Here is a 20,079-nt window from a genome sequence, read left to right as displayed (position 1 = left end):
TTCTTCAACAACGCTGGTCAAAATCTTGGCATTCCCTTCCTAAAGGCATTGTGGATCAACTTATAGCACGTAAGCTGCAGCAGTTCAAAGCAGCAGCTTTCTACCACCTTCTCAAGGGCAACTAGGGACAGGAATAAATGCTGACCAGCCAGTGACCCCCCCCCCCCAACATCTCTAAAGTGAATGAAAAATTCCCTTCCTCCCAAGTCTATTGTGTGGCATTGTATTGGACACCACCTGGAAATTCATGTGCACCGCATCAATGGTTTTACCCTCATTGAGCAATTCTGATTAAGCAGCCATCATGGAATAAAGGTTGGAGTGTAGGTTATGAAGTGTCTACAAATACAACAATAAGCATCTAAAACTTTGTTTTCACAGAATTTACTTTGTAGACAAAATGTTGACACTTCTGAAATCCATATTTTGAATGAGACAGCAACACGTTTTCAGGGATTTACCAGTGTTTTATTGTGAATGTACAGTTTAGCGCAAATATTGGTTTCACATTTCCCTTAATATCATTGCTAACAATCGATATGTGTGGTAGAGAGTTTGCAACTTTGATAATATTTTTTAAAAATTATTCATTCAAGGGATGTGTTGCTGACTAAGCCAGCATTTATTGCCCAGAGCGCAGTTGAGAATCAAAACCATTGTTGTGGATCTGTGGTCAGAACCAGAATTTCTTTTCTAAAGGATATTACACTTCTGGACAATTTTATGACTATTAACAGTGGTTGCATAGTTGCCATTAGGTTTGGTTTCAATTCTCAATTCTGCTAGATTTAAACCTCTTCATCTGAAATGGTGGGATTTGAACCAACATCAGAGACATGAAATCTACAAGCAGATTCTGTTACTCTCCTGTGGAGTGAGTTTGATGGGATTATTTGCAGGTGGATATCAGATGCAAATTCTGCCATCTTCCTGCCTCTGTCCCAATTAAGTTTAGGCCCAGGACAAAAAAAACTTTCTCACTCAGCAAGTGGTGAGAGTATAAAATGTATTATCTGGAAATTTGGTGGTTGCAGGTTCAATTAAGGCACTCAAGAAGGGTAATGGATTATTATTTGGATGGAATTAATGTGCAAGTGTGTGGGGAAAAAGCAGGAGATTGGCACCAAGTGATGATACCTATTTGAAAAGTCGGTGTAGGCACTAAGGGCCGAATGGCCTCCTTCTAGTCTGTAAATAATTGTATAATTCTGCTCTACTCATCAACAGTTTTCTCATCTCTGGACCAATTCACATCCTGAAGTGAACAATTCCTGCCTACATAAAGGCTTCATTCCCCCATCACTGGCATTCAGCTAGCAATGTGTGGAGCAGTTGCCATGCAGAATACCCAAAAAACAAGCCCTCGTGTCTGTGAGCAGGTCTTGGGAAGGTTCCTCATTGTCAGCTACTCAAACAGGGCTCTGCCTTTCTACCAACTCCCCTTCACTAGCCAGTGACTCCCTATCATTCCCATTAACCAAGTAACACCCTCACCAAACTGTGATATGGATTATTCACTGAGCCTGGGTTCTCTGGGATGTTGCTGGCAAGTGAGATCTATCCGCCATTGGTACTGGCAGGGTAAAGGAGCAAGTAGCTTCTGATTCACTGGCAGTAATAATGGTGTTGGGATTTCAGGTCCTCAATCCCATGAATGACCAAACAATGACTACTTAATTGACTGCCAGGTACTTCCTCCTCTGAGGAGGTGACATGGAGCTTTCCCACAGTTCTCCAGTCAGCAGGCAATCCTCTCCACCTGGATTAAAAAATAATGACCAACAAGGACCTCAAATAATTTTTTTGAGCAAATCTGTAATCATGTTAAAATTTAATTTGTTTTAGTATTAATTTGCCTACAAGTCAATATTATTGATTCTTTAATTTATTTGTACTTGTACAATTTTTATAGCACTAAAATTTATTAGTATATTAATATTCTCTTTGATTTGTCTGCATTTCAGCTTACTGCATCTGATGCTGATGAAGAGAAGAACGGACAAATTATTTATGAAATTGTGACTGGCGATGATGGTGACTTTGTAATAAGTAACAGCAGTGGATTGATTACCATTGCTCCTGGAGTTAGTTTAAATGTTGGTCGGATTTATGCCCTTACTGTCAAAGCAACAGATAATGCCAGGCTGGCTGAAAGGAGGTACGTGTTACAAAAGTAAATTATATGTAATAACAGGAGAACAGTTGCAAGACTAAGCTGCACATTCATTCGAGCCTGCTCCACTATATTAAGTGACTATGTCTGACTTGGTCTTGACTGAGTTCACTTTTCTCTCTGTTCCCCAGAACGCTCAACTTCCCTAACATTCAAAAACTTGTTCACGTGTGCCTTGAATACATGCAATGACTTAATCCTTACAGCTCTTCTTAAGACAATTCCACAAATTCAGAACACTCTGAAAGAAGACATTCCTCTTCATCTGTCTTAAATGAGTGACCGATTGTTCTCAAGCAGTCACTCCCATCCCCATGTTGGATTTTGCCTGAAACATGCTCTCAGCATCCACCTTGTCAAACCTCCTTAGAAACATAAAGATTATTTGTGACTCTGCTAAACCCCAATGTTTGTAGGCTCAACCTGTCCTCATAAGATGACCCCTTTAGGAATCAATCTAGTGAGCCTTCTCTGAAGTCCTTTCCGTGCATGTACGTCCTCCTTAAAGAAGAAGACTAAAACTATGCAGTAGCCGTGACACAGTAATACGCTATACAGGTGCAGGAAGAGTTCTCTACATTGATATGTCACGACTTACAATAAATGTCAACAGTCAATTTGCCTTCCTAATCATTTGCTGTGTCTGTATCCAATTTATTGTGATTCATGCACAAGGATACCCAGATGCATCTATACCACAAGCTGCTGTAATCTCTTTGTATTGAAACAATGTTTAATTTTATGTTCTGTGAAAATAGATTATTCTCACATTTTCTCTCATTTTTACTTTAACTTATTTATATCCTTTGGCAGACATTTTTTAATGTGTTCATGACTTCCAACATTTGTTTGTTTAATTAAAAAGTTTGATAATATTATACTTTGTCCTTCCATTCAAAGCATATATATATATATATATACATATTGTAAATTACTGGGGTTCCAGCACTGATTCATGGCATACCTATGGTTCACTATACAAATTCCAAAATTACTCACCAATTTCTCACCTTCCACTACTCTTCAGGACATTTGTATACCTTATATTTCAATTTTGTACCATCCTTAATGTCCTTAGTTGGTCACAAATAGTGAATCCTTCTTATGGACACTTTTTTTTTTCTTAATGAAGTGTTTCTTCGATAAAAGTTGTGAAATATCACATTAAATGTATAGATGATATTAATTCTTAATACACGCTAATGTAAGAGACCATTTCATGTTATTTATTACCATATCTTTGACCTCTGATGACATAGTATTGTGACAACTCCCCCTCAGTAAGCATCCCCCACATACAACATCACTCTTTATAATGCACTTCTGGATGCCTCTTGCAGTAATCGTTTGGTGTGAGGTGAACTATGGAAAGGAAAATAAAGTTTACAGTAGTATTGTCCATACTCTAAGATGATTTATGTTTGCACTATTGGAGCAAGGAAAGCACATTCAAGCATGATTGTAGGAGACAGCTGTTTTGACTTTGTACAGGTGTTCAACTTGTGATATATTATTCACAGGTAAAAACATAATTTGACTCTAAGGGTTGTTAGGCCACTCTCTTACAGTTTCAGGTCAGGCTCTGTCCCTGGATGGAAGCTAAATTTGCATTGTAACTATAACATCAGTACAACATAAAACCACAACCCATTGACATTATGGTCTGTTATGGACCCCTCAAAATATTTTAAGAATGTAGCCTAGACCATAACCTTTCTTATTTTAAAGGCAAATGTAAAGTGTTATGTTCTAGATGCAATTCGACTGGTCAAGCTACTCGACATTACGTAAAAACAATTCATTCAAACATTTTAGTTAAAACATAATAAAAGAAAGAATTCCTTAACAGTATAATAGATAGAGTAACTATTACTAATTAACTGTTCCAATATAGTAACATCCCATAAACCCACCTCTTGGCAAAAAGCAAATTCAGGAAACAGATTTACTCACATGGAATGCTTGCAGTAGGACAAGAAACACCAGCTTCGAGCTGTAACTGATTGACGGGAAAAATAGCTTCTATTTCTTTAAGACTCGCTTCTGAATCTAAAAGCTAAAATAAAACCTAAAAAAACCTGGTCTGTGAAAGCTGACCACACCCAAACAGGCTGCTTCTATTGTTGTAACTTCTTTAAAAAAGATCCAAGGCCTCACAAGCTGTTTAAGTTACCACAGACTGCTCTTCATCTGTCATTCAATCTCTCTCTTAAAAGAAACCACGGCAAAATACACCTCTTAAAGCCGCAGCATTGTCACAGTTGTGACTACATCTTTAAGTCGTAGGAAATATGCAGGAAAAGGAGCGTTGACAGACCAAGTGTTCTTTTTTATGATTTTGTTGAGTTGCTTGTCAAGTTATTATGTTTTTAAGAGAATAGTGTAATGGATTAATTTATGTTTTATTATATTTTTTCTGGAACTGAATCATTCGTTTCATGGTCCTCCAAATTCAAACAATCAAAACAATTTGTGGCAATCTCAGTACAAAGTTTTATTTAATTTTGCTTTGCTTTGCTTTGTTTAACCAGATTTCCCGAGGGTATTTCAAAATATTGATATGTATATCATGCAGTTTTTGATAATGCAGTCAAATTCCTTGCAGAAGCTCAATTACTACAGTCTATATTGAGGTTCTTCCTCCAAACAACCAGAGTCCTCCAAGGTTTCCACAAATGCTGTACAACATTGAAGTGAGTGAAGCTATGAGAACAGGGGCAACGTTGCTGAATTTGAGGGTAAATAATTGTTTCTAACCTACTTATTTTTTGTCTAATGTTTGCTATCGCTGTTTGAGACAACAAACATTTGTTTGATCATTTCTTATAGAAGATTTAAAATTCATTGGCTGCTGAACTGCTAATGACATAATGACTCTATAAATGACACAAAGGTGGGTAATTTTTCTGTATCGTAGCCAGATAGGCGTCTCACCAGACCAAACATTTTTGGTATGGTATCACACATGACTATTTAAACAGCTTTTGAATATAACAGAAGTGTAGCAATTAATAGCTTTTTACTGATGGTTCAGTATCAGTGTTAACTTTAGCAAAAGATGTCAGAAAAGGAAACAATATGATTATATTGCAGTCTTAGAGGTCACACTATTATGATCCTTGTATGTCTTGATCAGTATAGGTTTTTGGTCAATATTGTACACTTCTGTTCTTTATACAGCTGCCTTTAAATGAGATGTAATGGGCTTATTTCCAAATTCATCATGGGTCATTATACCTAGGTTGAATATATCAGTCATCTGATCCTGAGGCGGATCTGTTAGCTGTGGCTATTAGTCAGCTGGGAAAGGTGATTTAGTCATTTCTTAAATGTGTCCTCATCAAATGTTTGCTTTTTACAAAAAAGAATGAACATAAACAAATTTAATTTTCACAAATGTGACAGACTAACAAGGTGATGTCTCTGTCCTCGCCTCTTTCGAAAAATAAATTGAAGTTCATGTTTTTAATGCTGACCAAAGTCTAAGCAAGTAATTAGCCATGTTTGTGACTATAATGGTGGAAAAAATGTCACTGTTCCGTTTTATCATCAGTGTTAATTACACTCACTATCATTAGAAATGTGAAACTGACAACAGGTTATTTTTTTCACACTTTACTGCCAGTGGTCTTCAGTTCCCCTAAAGGTTGTGGCATTGAACTCGCCAGATATAGCACCCTTTAGAAATGAGTTGAACTGACATGAAACTTCCCTTTTGCAGCATTGTAACTGCTATTTAAAAAATACCCTGAAAGGTGACACCTTGTGGAATGAGGTGTAACCAGGTTTTCAATTGTGTCCCAAGACACAACAGTTTGTTTCTATTCTTCCATGGATGAGAATGTCAATTGCAAGACCAACATTTGTTACCAATCTTTTAATTGCCCCGAAGTACTCATGAATAACCCCTCCAGCCTTGAAAGATGATTTTACAATTTGTGGAACATTGGCAGATGTCTACAGGATAACATATTTCTTTAATTTAGAAACAATAAATTTGATTTTTTTTTATAATTTCATGATCACTCAGCTTCTATCTTGTTCCTTTGTGTGTATCATAATTTTTTTTCCCTGTAAAGTTTATAAAATGTGATAATGATAATGCCTATAACCTTCTACTTGCTGTCTTTGCAAATACTTCAATGAGATTAGCTATTCAGCAGACTAATGACATCACTGTTGTGGGGACTTTGTTGACCTGTCACTTGAATTAAGTTAAAATTGTAAAGTATGAAATTCATGTGACAGGGTCTACTATATTTTTGTGTCTACTTTCTTTGGGGTTGGCAGGAAGAACTGTCACTTATTCACGAACTGCAAAAATCAGCTATTTTAACACAGAGCAGTTTTGCTATATTAACATTTCAACTCTGTGTAAATTTTGGTTTCTGATACACTTACATCCTGTACTTCTTTAAGTAGATGTCAAGATTGCATTAATATTCAATTTGAACACAAGTATTTCTTTAGTGTCGTTGGTTTCATAAAGAAGTATAGATGGGAACAGCAACTTAAGATGCTGTGCTCACAAATATATCTTTTTAAATTATACAAATGTAATTATTTCTTTGTGTCTTTATGTCTTTTATTATTTTCTTGGTTAATTTCTTCCTTGAATTTTAAGAGCCTACAGGAGACTAACATGCACAGTTGAAATTTTGGGTTAATGGCTTATACTTTTGGTGAAGTTAATTTGACTTTTTCATTGCTACTGACCTACGTGACTGTGCCAAGCCATGTTTTCATTGTCTTTTTTATATACAGTCTGAAAACAATATTAATGAGTGGGTTGGATCTCTCACAGCTTCACAGCTGAAATTAAAAATATTATCTAAAAGTGGTTCAGATTTTATTTGTATACTTCATTATTTTAGAGAACCTTATTTAAAAAACATTGCCTGATGACAGCTATGACATTTGCTTCTAAATCTCATAGCCTTGAAGAACTTTGGGGATTTCATTTATTGGTTCGTTTATTTTTGTAAGTCCAGAATTGCTGAATATTATGAAAATACATCAATTGAGGCAATCAAAAAATATGCCTTTGATTTTAATTTGCACTTACTTCACTGAACTATAGCATTTAATAGTCTATGCAGCAGACTGGTATGAGGTGTGAATGTTTGCAAGAAAGCTTAGACAACCAGCTGTGCTGATGATCACAACAAACCATGCGTAATGTTGGTCAGTCTCAAAAATAACTTCAATGTTGTAGCCACAGAGAAGCCATGTACTGAGTTGTTGTCATAAGGTAGCTTATCAAACCAGAGTTTTACAACTGATACTTGTCAATCTCTCAAAGTATTCTATGCAGTGTATCAACAGCTTTAAGGTCAAACAGAGCTCAGAACTGCTAATAGTTCGATTCAGGTAAAGGGAAAATGAGAAATGTTGAGTAGAGAGAAGGTGGGAGGCAGGGATATTGAGGGAGGGAGAATAGTGGAGTGGAGGAATTGAAATGTAAGGATGCAGAGTGCAGATAAAAATTCTGACCAGTTATCTGACCTGCCACTCACAATTGTAATTATTTCCTTAAGTTTGATGCTCTCCTTAACTATATTAGTTAGTCATAGCTGATTGCACTTCTTTTTGGAATTTTTATTTTACAGTGGGAGTATACTTATTCTGAAATATCCCTTTAATCGTTTACCTCTGCTTCTCTACTAACCTAACTCCAAGCCTAAAATCCCAATCAGTTCAGCTTTCGTGCCCATATAGTTGCCCTTATTTAAGTTTGAATTATTAATCTTAGACACATTCTTCTTGCTTTTAAACTGGATGTCAATCATATTGTGATTGCTCCTACCGAAGAGGTAGTATTGCTTCAAAGTCATTAATTAACATTAATTAGTGTCATCATGTTACACAATACCAAGTCCAGTGCAGCCTGTTCTCTGGTTAGTTCCAGATGCTGCTGATGTAAGATATCATTCCACAAAATCCATATTGAGGCTCCTGCTACTGATGTGAGGTTTCTGGTTTGTATATAGGTGAAAATCACCCCTAATTATTGTTGTCCCTTTATCCGAAGCATCCAATATTTCCTTATGTATAATTCATCCTATATTGTGGTTACTATTTGGGGAGAAAGTGAGGACTGCAGTTGCTGAAGATAAGAGTTGAAAAGTGTGGTGCTGGAAAAGAACAGTAGGTCAGGCAGCATCCGAGGAGCAGGAGAGTCGACATTTCAGGTATAAGCCCATCATCAGGAATGTTGAGAGGAGGGGGAGGAAGGGGGCTGAGAGATAAATTGGAGGGTGAGGTTAGGGGGGAGGTAGCTGGGAAGGTGGATGCAAGTGAGGGGTGATTGTGATTAGTTGGTGGGGAGGGTGGAGCAGATAGATGGGAAGGAAGATGGACAGGTTGGACAGGTCAAGAGGATGGTGCCAAGTTGGAGGGTTGGATCTGAGATGAGATAGGGGGAGGGGAGATTAGGAAACTAGTTAAGGGTCCCAAGGTGGAAAATGAGGTGTTGTTCTTCCAGTCGTTGGGTGCCTTGGCGATGGAGGAGGCCCAGGACTTGCATATCCTTGGTGGAGTGGGAGGGGAGTTGGAATGGTCAGCCACAGGACAGTGGGCTTGTGTCCCGGAGATGTTCCCCAAAATGTTCCGCGAGTTGGCGTCCCGTCTCCCCAATGTAGAGAAGACAACATTGAGAGCTATTCAGGGATCTGTGGATCACTCCCCTAGTGATTTGTTCAACACCTGTTACTCACCTCCAGCCAAACTGATTCCATATCCTGATTTCCTGGCACAAAGTCATCTCTAAATATTGCACCGATACCATCTTTGATCAGGAGTGCTACCTGTCCACCTAGAATCCTAATCTTCTCAAATATCGTATATCCCTTAATGTTCAGACTCAAATCCTTGTGATCTTGCCATTACACAGAGAGAGAGAGCCATGAGAGACAGAGATAATGAGACATATTGGCTGTCAGATTATATTTATTCACTTCAATGTGCACTATCAATTCATTTACATCGTTTACTTTGTTACATGCATTCAGGTGCTGAGATTTTGGTTTTTTTGTTACTTTAAAGCTTCAGGATTTTTTTCACACTGTCACTTCCTGCCATGATGTAGAGGTGCCAGTGTTGGATTGGGGTCTTCCTGCCATTCTCTCACCTTCATTTCCTGCATTAGTATCTGATATTCAGCCCTCAAGTTTATGCTTGTTATACTTAAACAAGGCTCGATCCCTCACCTTCTGTTTAGTTCAGAACCTTTTCTACCACACTAATTATGTGCCTTGTGAGAATGAGCTCCAACATAGTTCAGGTGTAGACTGTCATTATATATTATGGTCTGAAGGAGTGACTGCGACCTAAGGAGTGTCTGCAACCTAAGGGAATGAGGGAACAGAAGATGGATGTGTTATGAAGAGTTGATTGGTTTGAATTGGTTGTATGAATATGAGGTACTGAGAGTTCATGTGGTGCAGAGATGGTGTCCCTATCTCTGGTCTAGAGGGCCTGATTTCCAGTCCTATCTGCTTCTGAGATGAATGATAATCTGAACAGGTTGATTAGAAAATACTTATTATTATGGAAAGCTTGGAATCAGTGTGTTGTGAGTTTTATGAAGTGTGGCTAAACTGAAATAAACCTCTCACATAAAAACATGGTCTTGAATTCTGTTTAAATAATTTCAGAGTGTAACATTGATTATTCCAACAGTTCAGATCCAGTTTTTCCCACTACTGGTGTCATTGTTTCATGACCTGGAACCTACTTCTCCCATACCAAACATTGAGCCACACCTTGGATTCCCTCATTTTATTCATCCTACAGTCACTTGCATGTGGCTCAAATTGAAATCCAGAGATTATTACTTTTGAGGTTCTGATTTTAACATAGCATCTACTTTATCCTACTCCATTTATAGAACCTCATTCCTGGTTGTAATTAGGTCATTGGTACCGACATGGACCGTGACCGTTGGTATCTCCTCTTCCCACTGCAAGTTCCACTCCAGCCCAGAGAAATAATAATGAACTGTGACACTGCGTAGATAACATGCAGTCTGGACTCTTTCTCTTTGTTGTAGAGAACAGTGTCACTTGCCCTCACTACGCTGTCTCTTACGACCATTAGATTCATTTTTGTTTTCTGTACAATGGCACCACAACCGGCTAGTTTATCTACCCTGCAACAGTCACTCTCTTCCAAACAAGCTGAGAAAACCTCAAATCCCCCCAGTATATAATTGCAAAGGCTGAGGCCCTTGAGATCCTGCACTCTGGGTCACCTTACCTGCTTCAAATATAGTCACACCCACCTGTCTCTGACTGCTAACCAAATCAGAAGATCCTGTTCTAAGGGGTGTAACTATGTCCTGGAATAAAGTGTCCAGGGAACTCATCCCTTCCCTGATGTGCCACAATATCTACTGTTTGGACCAACTCAATAAATTGAATTTCCTGTAGCCACCAACACTTACTTACATTTGTCCTGGATTACACCAGTATGCAGAAGCTTCCATATTCTGCAATCGCAGCATAAACACTGTTCAGCTACCACTAATGGATGTAGGTTTGCTCATTGAGCTGAAAGGTTGATTTTCAGACATTTCGTTACCTTACTAGGTAACATCTTCAGTGGACTTTATGCAAAGCAATGCTGAAACTTCCTGCTTTCTATTTCTATTTATATGTTTGGGTTTCTTTGGGTTGGTGATGTCATTTCCTTTGGTGATGTTATTTCCTGTGGTTAGGTCACTTCTGGTTCCTTTTCTCAGGGAGTGGTAGATGGGGTCTAACTCAATGTGTTTGTTGATAGAGTTCTGGTTGGAATGCCATGCTTCTAGGAATTCTCGTGCGTGTCTTTGTTTGGCTTGTCCTAGGATGGATGTATTGTCCCTGTTGAAGTGGTGTCCTTCCTCATCTGTAGTGAGCAAATTAATGAGCAAAACTAACGTCATTTACAAAATACCATGCAAGGACTGTAACAAACAATACATTGGACAAACAGGCAGAAAACTAGCCACCAGGATACGTGAACACCAACTAGCCATAAAAAGACATGACCCTCTCTCACTAGTATCCTCACATATGGATGAGGAAGGATACCACTTCCTCATAACATCAATTTCGACTTTTGTTTCTGAATTCCAGCATCCACAATTTATACAGCCTATATCTCATTACAGCCTTTGTGCTGCAGTGGTAGTGTCGCTACCTCCTGGCCTGGAAGCCCAGGTTCAAATCTCACCTGCTCCAGAAGTGTATAACAACATCTCTGGACAAGTTGATTAGAAATCATTTACATATCCCACATAGTTTAGCACTGCCAAGAAACTTCACAATATTGGTGAAGTAATGCAATGCTGATAATTATATAACATCAGTTACTGATTTACCTGCTTCTTTTGCAGCACAAATTTGGAAATCAAATGCAGAAGCCTTGGAGATAAAAAATCCCGTCCTCCAAACCATTTCACAGAACCTCCATTTAGCAAACCTTCATTCTTGTAGCACAATTAACTTAAAATGTCTCTTTTCCACCAGGCACCAAATTTCCAGATATACCCAATAAATGCTGCCCATCCAATGATGCCCACATCTATGAGTGTATCAAAAAAAAACACTCATTTAGGCAAAAAGCTCCCTCACGTTGATGGTACTCCCTTACATGTGGATAACAGAGACAGCAGAATATGATCCAGTGAATGCAAAGTCTATTGTAATAAAAATTTAATGACCTGTTTGTTAAGCTATTTTTTTTTGGCTTCAACACTATACTAATTCATTTTGCTCTGTTCAGACAGCTCCAGCTGATAATTTACTTCTTTCCAAGCAAAGGTTTTAAGAGAACATGAAAACCCAGACACAGAGACGGTATATTATAGATACTCATCTTTTAAGTGCCCATCTTATAAAGTAAGAGGTGCTGATGATTATATATCAGACAGTGCATTAATTCATGAAACATTTACATTTTTTAAATGTACTTTTCATCTAAAGTATATTTTATTTCCTTAAAAATGTTGTGAAAAATATAAAGCCGAGGTACTGTTGAATGACTTAAACAAAATTAAATGCTTATCTCTGAACTACAACATTATAAAAACACTTAGAGCAGGGTTTTTTTAATGCCAAGGATCCTGACATGCTACCCAAAGATTGTGCAGGGAAACTGACTCCTTTGGAACTGGGTATCCCTGCAGCCATTTAGAGGGTTGGCACGGTGGCTCAGTGATGAGCACTGTTGCCTCACAGTGTCAGGGACCTGAGTTCGATCCAACTGTCTGTGTGGAGTTTGCACATTCTCCCCATGTCTACGTGGGTTTCCTCCGGCTACTCCGGTTTCCTCCCACAATCCAAAGGTGTTTAAGTCAGGTGATTTGGCCATGCTAAATTGCCCATAGTGTTAAGTGCATTAGTCAGGTGTAAATATAGGGTAGGCTTCTGGGTGGGTTACTCTTCAGAGGGTCAGTGTGGACTTATTGGGCTGAAGGACCTGCTTCCATACTGTGGGGAATCAAATGTAATCTAATCTTCACCAGATGTTAATAAGCTAATTTGCCACCCTCTGGGGAGGAATTTCCATCTGATAGACCTGCTGTACCATCAATTGGCTGACAGCTGTGTAATCCCAGCAGCAGTAGGTTCAAGAGTTAGTCAGAGCTGTTATTGGAAGCCAGACTGTAGGTAAACCTAGAGAATCTTTGAGGCCTGCTAGCATTGAGGGGCATGCGAAGATTGGGGACTGAGTTTGAGAGACTAATGTTGATGAGCAATCGGTAGGGATTAGGATTAAAAGGGGGTTTTGACACTGAAGGAGGTTACAGTTAGAGGATACAAGACACCAAGGAAGGCTTACTTTTCCCAGCATGAACCTTTGGAGGTAAAGCTCCTGGGCTGTATATTTGATGTGGAAGCTGAACTGAACCAGCCATATACATTTTGTGGCTACAAGAATAGGTCAGAGGATAGGAATCCCACAGCAAGTGACTGACCTTCTGACTCCCCAGACTCTACCCATCATCTTCAAGGCACGAGTCAGGAGTATGGTGGAATGCTGCCTACTTTCCTGGACAAGCACAGCATCAACAACTCAAGAAGCTTGGCATCATTCAGATCAAAGCACCCTATCCACCAGAGGAATAGGACAGTGATGCTATACACCATGATTTGATCTCAGCCCAGCTACCAGTTCAGATACTGGTGCTACATTTATTCTAGAGGGTAGCATCAAGGCTTAGTTTGCACTTGTCACTCATAGCTGCATCCAGGACATAGAGAAATAATAGTGTTGGTGTCATTTTTCTGGTCTTACTGCACAGGCCTCAAGTGAGGATTTTAATGGGGTGGCATACATGAAAAGCCTGATGGGCATGCACAATGAAATGCTTGGCACTATGGTAGGCAGGACAGAAAGTCTACTGTTACTATCAAGAAGGAATCTGACTGCACTCTTTCACAGAGCTCGGTACTGAACCTTTCCAGTGTTGAACCATGAACGAGCACCTGATGCCCAATATCTCAACATTCCATTGCAGAACAAGTAGGAGTTATTCAATGTCTGCATGTTGTCATAGAAACTCAAACTAAGGTTATGAAATTTCAATTTTTTTTGCCTTGTAGTCTTAGACTGCTGTTTTCCTGGCTGTGGAATGAGTATTTAAAAGGACTTGATGGGAGTTGCTGAGTCATTGTCCCAGTGGACTGTCAGTGGTTCTGTAGAACACAAACTTGCTGCCACGTCTCACTACTTATCCGCACAGCACTATCACTCCAGCTGAGCTTTTGCATTGGCTTGCCAGACAGTCTGCTGTTGCCCATCCTGAGGTGGCACAGTGCAAAGCCTGATCTTCCAGGTTCAGAGCTACACCAGGATATCTTAGAAAGTCATCTGCAATGAATGTTGCAGCCACTGCCGCTACACCAGGTATAGGAACTTCAATGGGAGGCCTAGTGATATTATCCCTGGACTATGAATTCCAGCGATCCAGGCAATATTTTGGTGACCCAGGTTAGATGTGACCTTATGGCAGATTTTTTCTGGCCTACATATGACTCCAGACCCATGGCAATATGCGTTCTGAGAATGGAGTCAGAGAACTAATAGATTTCGACTGACTGTGATGGTGGGATGGTTAAAAGATGTGGAAGAACTTGTAAAGAAACAGAAGATTATTTAAGTTAATACTTTAGGTTTGGAACTAATATAGCTCAGAGAAAATGGTGTGGAGGGTGAACAGAACATATGGATATGAATGCAGTGAGAGTTTTAAATAAATCAGAATGTGCATTTAATGTATTCAGTTAGACAAGTCACCTCTTGTGATAATAAATGCAAGGTTAATATTTCAACATTTTAAAAATGAAATGAGGAAGCTGAAGATGATAATGAACAAATAGTGATGAGTAGATAGGTTCAATAACCTCAGTCAGGATGCTATGGGGCCCACTGAAGTTACACACTATCAGGTTCAGTCTGCAGGGACAGACGTAAGTGGCAGAAATTTTGGCAATTAATGGATGAATAAGATGCAATTGATGAAATCAATATTCAGATGAAAAACATTCTTCCTCTTCCATTGAGGACAAGCAATTTGACAATTCCAAATTATTCAGCGTGTTGTGCAATGTTCGAGCTGGGTGTCATCAGTTTATATGTTGAAACTGGTGTTTTGCCAGTAATTATTGTTGGGGTACAATACATAAGGAAGAAAAGGAGGTCAAACATAAAAGGGGAAAAAAAGGAAGTGAGTAATAGTAGAAATAGGTGAATACATACCTACAGCGAATGATCCCAGAAGTAGAGATTTTGGAAGAGGACAGAACATTTTCCAGATGAATACTATTAGATCAAGGAACAATATATCACAGTTAAAATCAGGAGCTGTTATTGGAATGACTTGACCAAAGCTGTCTCAGTTTTGATGGTAGGGAAAATGCCAGACTGCTGGGCTTCCTAGAATCCCTACAGTGTGGAAGCAGGCCATTCAACCTACTGGGTCCACACTGACCCTCTGAAGAATATCCCATCTAGACACATTCCCCTACCCTATCCCTGTAACCCTGCAATTCCCATGGCCAATCTGCCTGGACACTACGGGCAATTTAGCATGGCCAGTGCATGTGATCTACACATGTTTGGACTGTGGGAGGAAACCAGAGCACCCAAAGGAAACCTGTGCAGACATAAGCAAAGAACAAAGAAAGTTCACAGCCCAGGAACAGGTCCTTCAACCCTCCAAGCCTGAGCTGATCCAAATCCACTGTCTAAACCTGTCACCAAATTCCTAACATCTGTGTCCCTCTGCTCCCCACCTACTCATGCATCCGTCCAGATGCATCTTAAATGAATCTACCATGTCTGCCTCGACTAGCTCTGCTGGCAATGCATTCCAGACACCCAGCACCCTCTGTGTAAAGTACTTGCTGCGTGTATCCCCCTTAAACTTTTCACCTCTCACCGAGAAAGTGTGACTCTCATTATTGAATCCTTCACCCTGGATTCAATTGTCAAAATCACCTGATGAAGGAGCGGCGCTCCGAAAGCTAGTGTGCTTCCAATTAAACCTGTTGGACTATAACCTGGTGTTGTGTGATTTTTAACTTTGTACACCCCAGTCCAACATCGGCATCTCCAAATCATATATCCTTCATGATTTTGTCTACCACAATCAGGGACCTCTCAATCTCCTTTTTTCTAATGAAAACAATCCTAACGTACTCAACCTCTCTTCACAGCTAGCACCTTCCATACCAGGGAACATCCTCGTAAATCTTTTCTGCACCCTTTCCAAAGCGTCCACATCCTTTTGGTAATGTGGCGACTAAAACTGTATATAGTATTCTAAATGCAGCCGAACAAATGTCTTGTATAATGTTAACATGACCTGCCAGCTCTTATACTCAATATCCTGTCTGATGAAGGCAAGCATATCATTTGCCTTCTTGACCACTCTATCCAACTGTGCAGCGACTTCAGGGTGCAATGGACCTGAACTCCCAGCTCTCGCTGCTCATCAACTTTTCCCAAGGCTCTTCCGTTTATTGTGTAATTCGTTCTCGAATTAGACTTTCCAAAATGCATCACTTCACATTTGCCTGGATTGAACTCCATCTGCCAATTCTCCGCCCAACTCTCCAGTCTATCTATATTCTCCTGTATTCTTTGACAGTCCCTATGCTTTCTGTTACTCCACTAATCTTCGTGTCATCTGCAAACCTACTGATCAGACCAACAGTGCCCTCTTCCAGATCATTTATATATATCACAAACAACAGTGGCCACAGCCACTGATCCCTGTGGAATAACACTGGTCACCTTCCTCCATTTTGAGAAACTCCCTTTGACTACTATTCTCTGTGCCCTGTTGCTCAACCAGTTCTTTATCCACCTAGCTAGAACAGCCTGCACATCATGTGACTTCACTTTCTCCATTAGTTTTCAATGGGGAACCTTATCAAATGCCTTACTAAAGTCCATGTATATGATATCTACAACCCTTCCTTCATCTATGAACTTGGTCACTTCCTCAAAGAACTCTATAAAGTTGGTAAGGCACGGTCTCCCCCACACAAAACCATTTTGCCTATCACTGATAAGCCCATTCTTTTCCAAATATAAATAGATTTTCTTCCTCAGTACCTTCTCCAACAACTTTCCCACCACTGACGTCAGGCTTACTGGTCTGTAGAAATATCCCTACTACCATTTTTGTACAGGGGGACAGAGGAATCTTCCAGTGCCTCACCTGTGTTTAAAGATGCTACAAACATATCTGTCAGGGCCCCAGCTATTTCCTCTCTCGTCTCCCTCAGTAACCTGGGATAGAACCCATCTGGTCCTAGGGGTTTGTCCATCTTCATAACCTCTAGCCTACCGAACACATCTTCCCTACTTATGTCAATGTGATCCAGAGTAATCACACTTCTATCTCTAATCTCAACATTCATCATGTCCTTCTCCTCAGTGAACACTGATACAAAGTAATCACTCAGAATCTCACCCATTTTCTCAGGTTCGACACACAGCCTTCCTTCTTTATCCTTTAGTGGACCAATCCTTTCTCTAATTTTATAAGAATAAAAGGCTTTGGGATTCTCCTTAATTCTGCTCGGTAAAGCTATTTCATGACCCCTTTTATCCTGCTTGATTCCTCGTTTAAGACTGGTCCTACTCACTGGATATTCCTCCAGGGCCTGTTGTGTTCTTGATGTCTGGACCTTATGTATGCTTCCCTTTTCCTCTTGGCTAATCATACAATTTTTCCTGTCATCCACAGTTCACGAATCTTGCCTTTCCTATCCCTTGCTTTCAACGGTACATGCCTATCCTGCATTATCTTTAACCTATCTTTGGAAGCCTCCCACATATCAAATGTGGACTTACCTTCAAATAACTGTGTCCAATCCACATTTCCCAGCTCCTGCTGAATTTTGATATAATTGGCTTTGGCCCAGTTTAGTACTCTTCCCTTAGGACCACTCTCATCTTTGTCTATGAGTATTCTAATACTTACAGAATTGTGGTCACTGTTCCCAAAGAAATCCCCACCGCAACTTCTACCACCTGGCCTGGCTCATTCCCCAACACCAGGTCCAATATGGCCCCTTCCCTCATCTGACTATTGACATACTGCTCTAGAAAACTTTCCTGGATGCTTCTTACAAATTCTGCCCCATCCAGACCTCTGAGACTAAGTGTATCCCAGTCAATGTTGGGAAAATTAAAATCTCCCATCACTACCACCCTGTTGCCTCTACATCTTTCCATAATCTGTTTACCTATTTGTTCTTCTACCTCATGCTCACTGTTGAGAGGCCTGTAATACAGCCCCACTAATGTAACTGCACCCTTCTTATTTCTCAGCTCCACCCATAATGCCTCACTACTCAAGCCCTCCATAGTGTCCTCCTTTAGTACAGCCGTGATATCGTCCCTGACCAGCAATGCAACTCCTTCCCCCCACTTTTACTTCCCTCCCTGTCCTATCTGAAGCGTCTATATCCTGGAACATTTAGTTGTCAATCATACCCTTCTTTCAATCAAGTTTCTGTGAGTGCAATACGTCATATTCCCAGGTCCTAAATTCATCTGCCTTACCCACTATACTCCTTGCATTGAAGTATATGCATTTCAGGCCACCAGTTCTTTTGTGTTCATCTGCTCTCTGCCTACTCTTCCCCTTATTATTGCTAACTTCATGATTCTTACAGTTGCCAGTTTCCAACTCTCTGTCGACTTGTCTTCTCTTCTGGTTCCGAGCCCCCGGCAACATTAGTTTAAAACCTCCCCAGCAGCAGTTGCAAAAACTCCCTCAAGGACATTAGTTCCAATCTGGTTCAGTGTAGACCACCCAATTTGTAATACTCCCCTCTTCTCCAGAACCAGTCCCAATGTCCAACAAATCCCTTCTACACCATCCCTCAAGCCTCATGTTCATCCTACCTATTCTTTCATTTCTACGCTGGCCAGCATGTGGCACTGGTAGTAATTCTGAGATCACTATCTTTGAGGTGTTCCTTTTTAACTTCTCTCCTAGCTCCCTGAATTCTGCTTTTACGACCTCATCTCATTTTTCACTTATATCGTTGGTGCCTATATGCACCAAGACAACTGGCTGTTCACCCTCCCCTTTCAGAATGCTCTGCAACCAATCAGTGACATTCCTGACCTGAGCACCTGGGAGGCAACATCCCATCCAGGAGTCTTGTTTCCGGCCAAAGAATCGCCTATCTACTCCCCTTACAGTAGAATCCCCTATGACAATGGCCCTATGAGTCTCTACATAGGGAGAATGTGCAAACTCCACACAGACAGTAGTCAGGGTGGAATCAAACCTGCATCCCTTGTGCTGTGAGGCAGCAGTACTAACCACGAAGAAACTGTGTGGAATTAAGGATGAAATTGTAGTAGAAGTGAGCAGGGGTACTAATGCATTGACAAATGTAATAAATTGCAAGCTCAGAGGTAAGCTTGATCGCTAATTAAAATTTAAGTACCACAAAAAAAAATTGGAAATTCTCTGACAAGCTTCATGGCAATTGAATTTTGGTCCAAAATTATCCTCACCTTTTAAGCTAAGAAAAGATAACTTCCAGTCACACTGTTTAGTATGAAATAATGTATTGTAGTGAGAGTTTGTGAGCATGTGAAGTTTGTACCTTTGTTGTGTATGAATCAAATCATTAAATTATATTGTCCCCGTGCTTTGATTCTCTTATACAAACCATTTTGTTCTTGTTGACCAGCTATGAAATAGTTAAACAGTTAAGAATGAATATGGATATCCGGAGAGCAGCCCGTGTCAATCTCCTTGATAAACTACAGCTGACAGAAGCGTTCAGCATCTAGTGCTCCAGAGGCTATTGCAGAAAGGGAGACAGAAAATGGCCCCATCATAATCGCAATAGTATACCACTCGAGGGTCAACATGTCTGAAAGACTACAATGGGAGCTTATCGCTGACATATGCCAGCTGTTGCAATAAGACCTAAAGACACAATGAGCAATGAAGACTGGTGGTTGAACTTACAGCAGTATTGAACTTCTATTCAGCACGACCTCTCTACTGCCCTTCTGGGAATATGTCTGACTTCAGCTAATTTGCTGTCCACAAATGTGACAGATGATGTTTTCAAATGCAGTCATCTGAATACAGTTTCTTAGCGACGGGAAAGCAGGAAAAGGTATTTCTTTCTCTGAATGGCAACTTGACAAAGATACGAGATGTTATCCTGAATACCCAAGTAGTCATGTAGCGGAAGGGTCATAGGAGCAATGTCAGTAATAGTTTCCAAAAGAGAATTAGGTAAATAGTAAAAGGGCAATGTGCAGAAAGGGGAGTGGGACTAATTGGTTACCTCTGCCAAAGAGGTGGAACAGTCACAGTGCGCTGAATGATTTCTTTCTGTATTATATTTTTCTGTGATAAATGAGCAAAC

At 39.9% G+C, this 20,079-nt stretch overlaps 1 protein-coding gene across 9 annotated transcripts in view; it reads left to right on the top strand.

Annotated features, from left to right (window-relative positions):
- Positions 1 to 20,079, top strand: part of pcdh15b (protocadherin-related 15b) — a 1,538,224-nt gene that overhangs the window by 1,176,679 nt on the left and 341,466 nt on the right. For all 9 annotated transcript variants that reach the window (XM_087999065.1, XM_087999066.1, XM_087999064.1 and 6 more), the window contains 2 exons: positions 1,965 to 2,158; positions 4,779 to 4,911. In XM_087999065.1, coding sequence (XP_087855191.1) covers positions 1,965 to 2,158; positions 4,779 to 4,911 — 327 coding nt within the window. The remainder of the gene's footprint in view (positions 1 to 1,964; positions 2,159 to 4,778; positions 4,912 to 20,079) is intronic.

This window comes from Chiloscyllium plagiosum, unplaced genomic scaffold, assembly GCF_037043375.1.
Source record: "Chiloscyllium plagiosum isolate Xiang-an unplaced genomic scaffold, Cpla_swu_hap1 HiC_scaffold_22, whole genome shotgun sequence".
NCBI classification, from domain to species: domain Eukaryota; kingdom Metazoa; phylum Chordata; class Chondrichthyes; order Orectolobiformes; family Hemiscylliidae; genus Chiloscyllium; species Chiloscyllium plagiosum.
The sequence above is the reverse complement of the archived record's forward strand: the minus strand, read 5'-3'. Positions and strand labels throughout refer to the sequence as shown.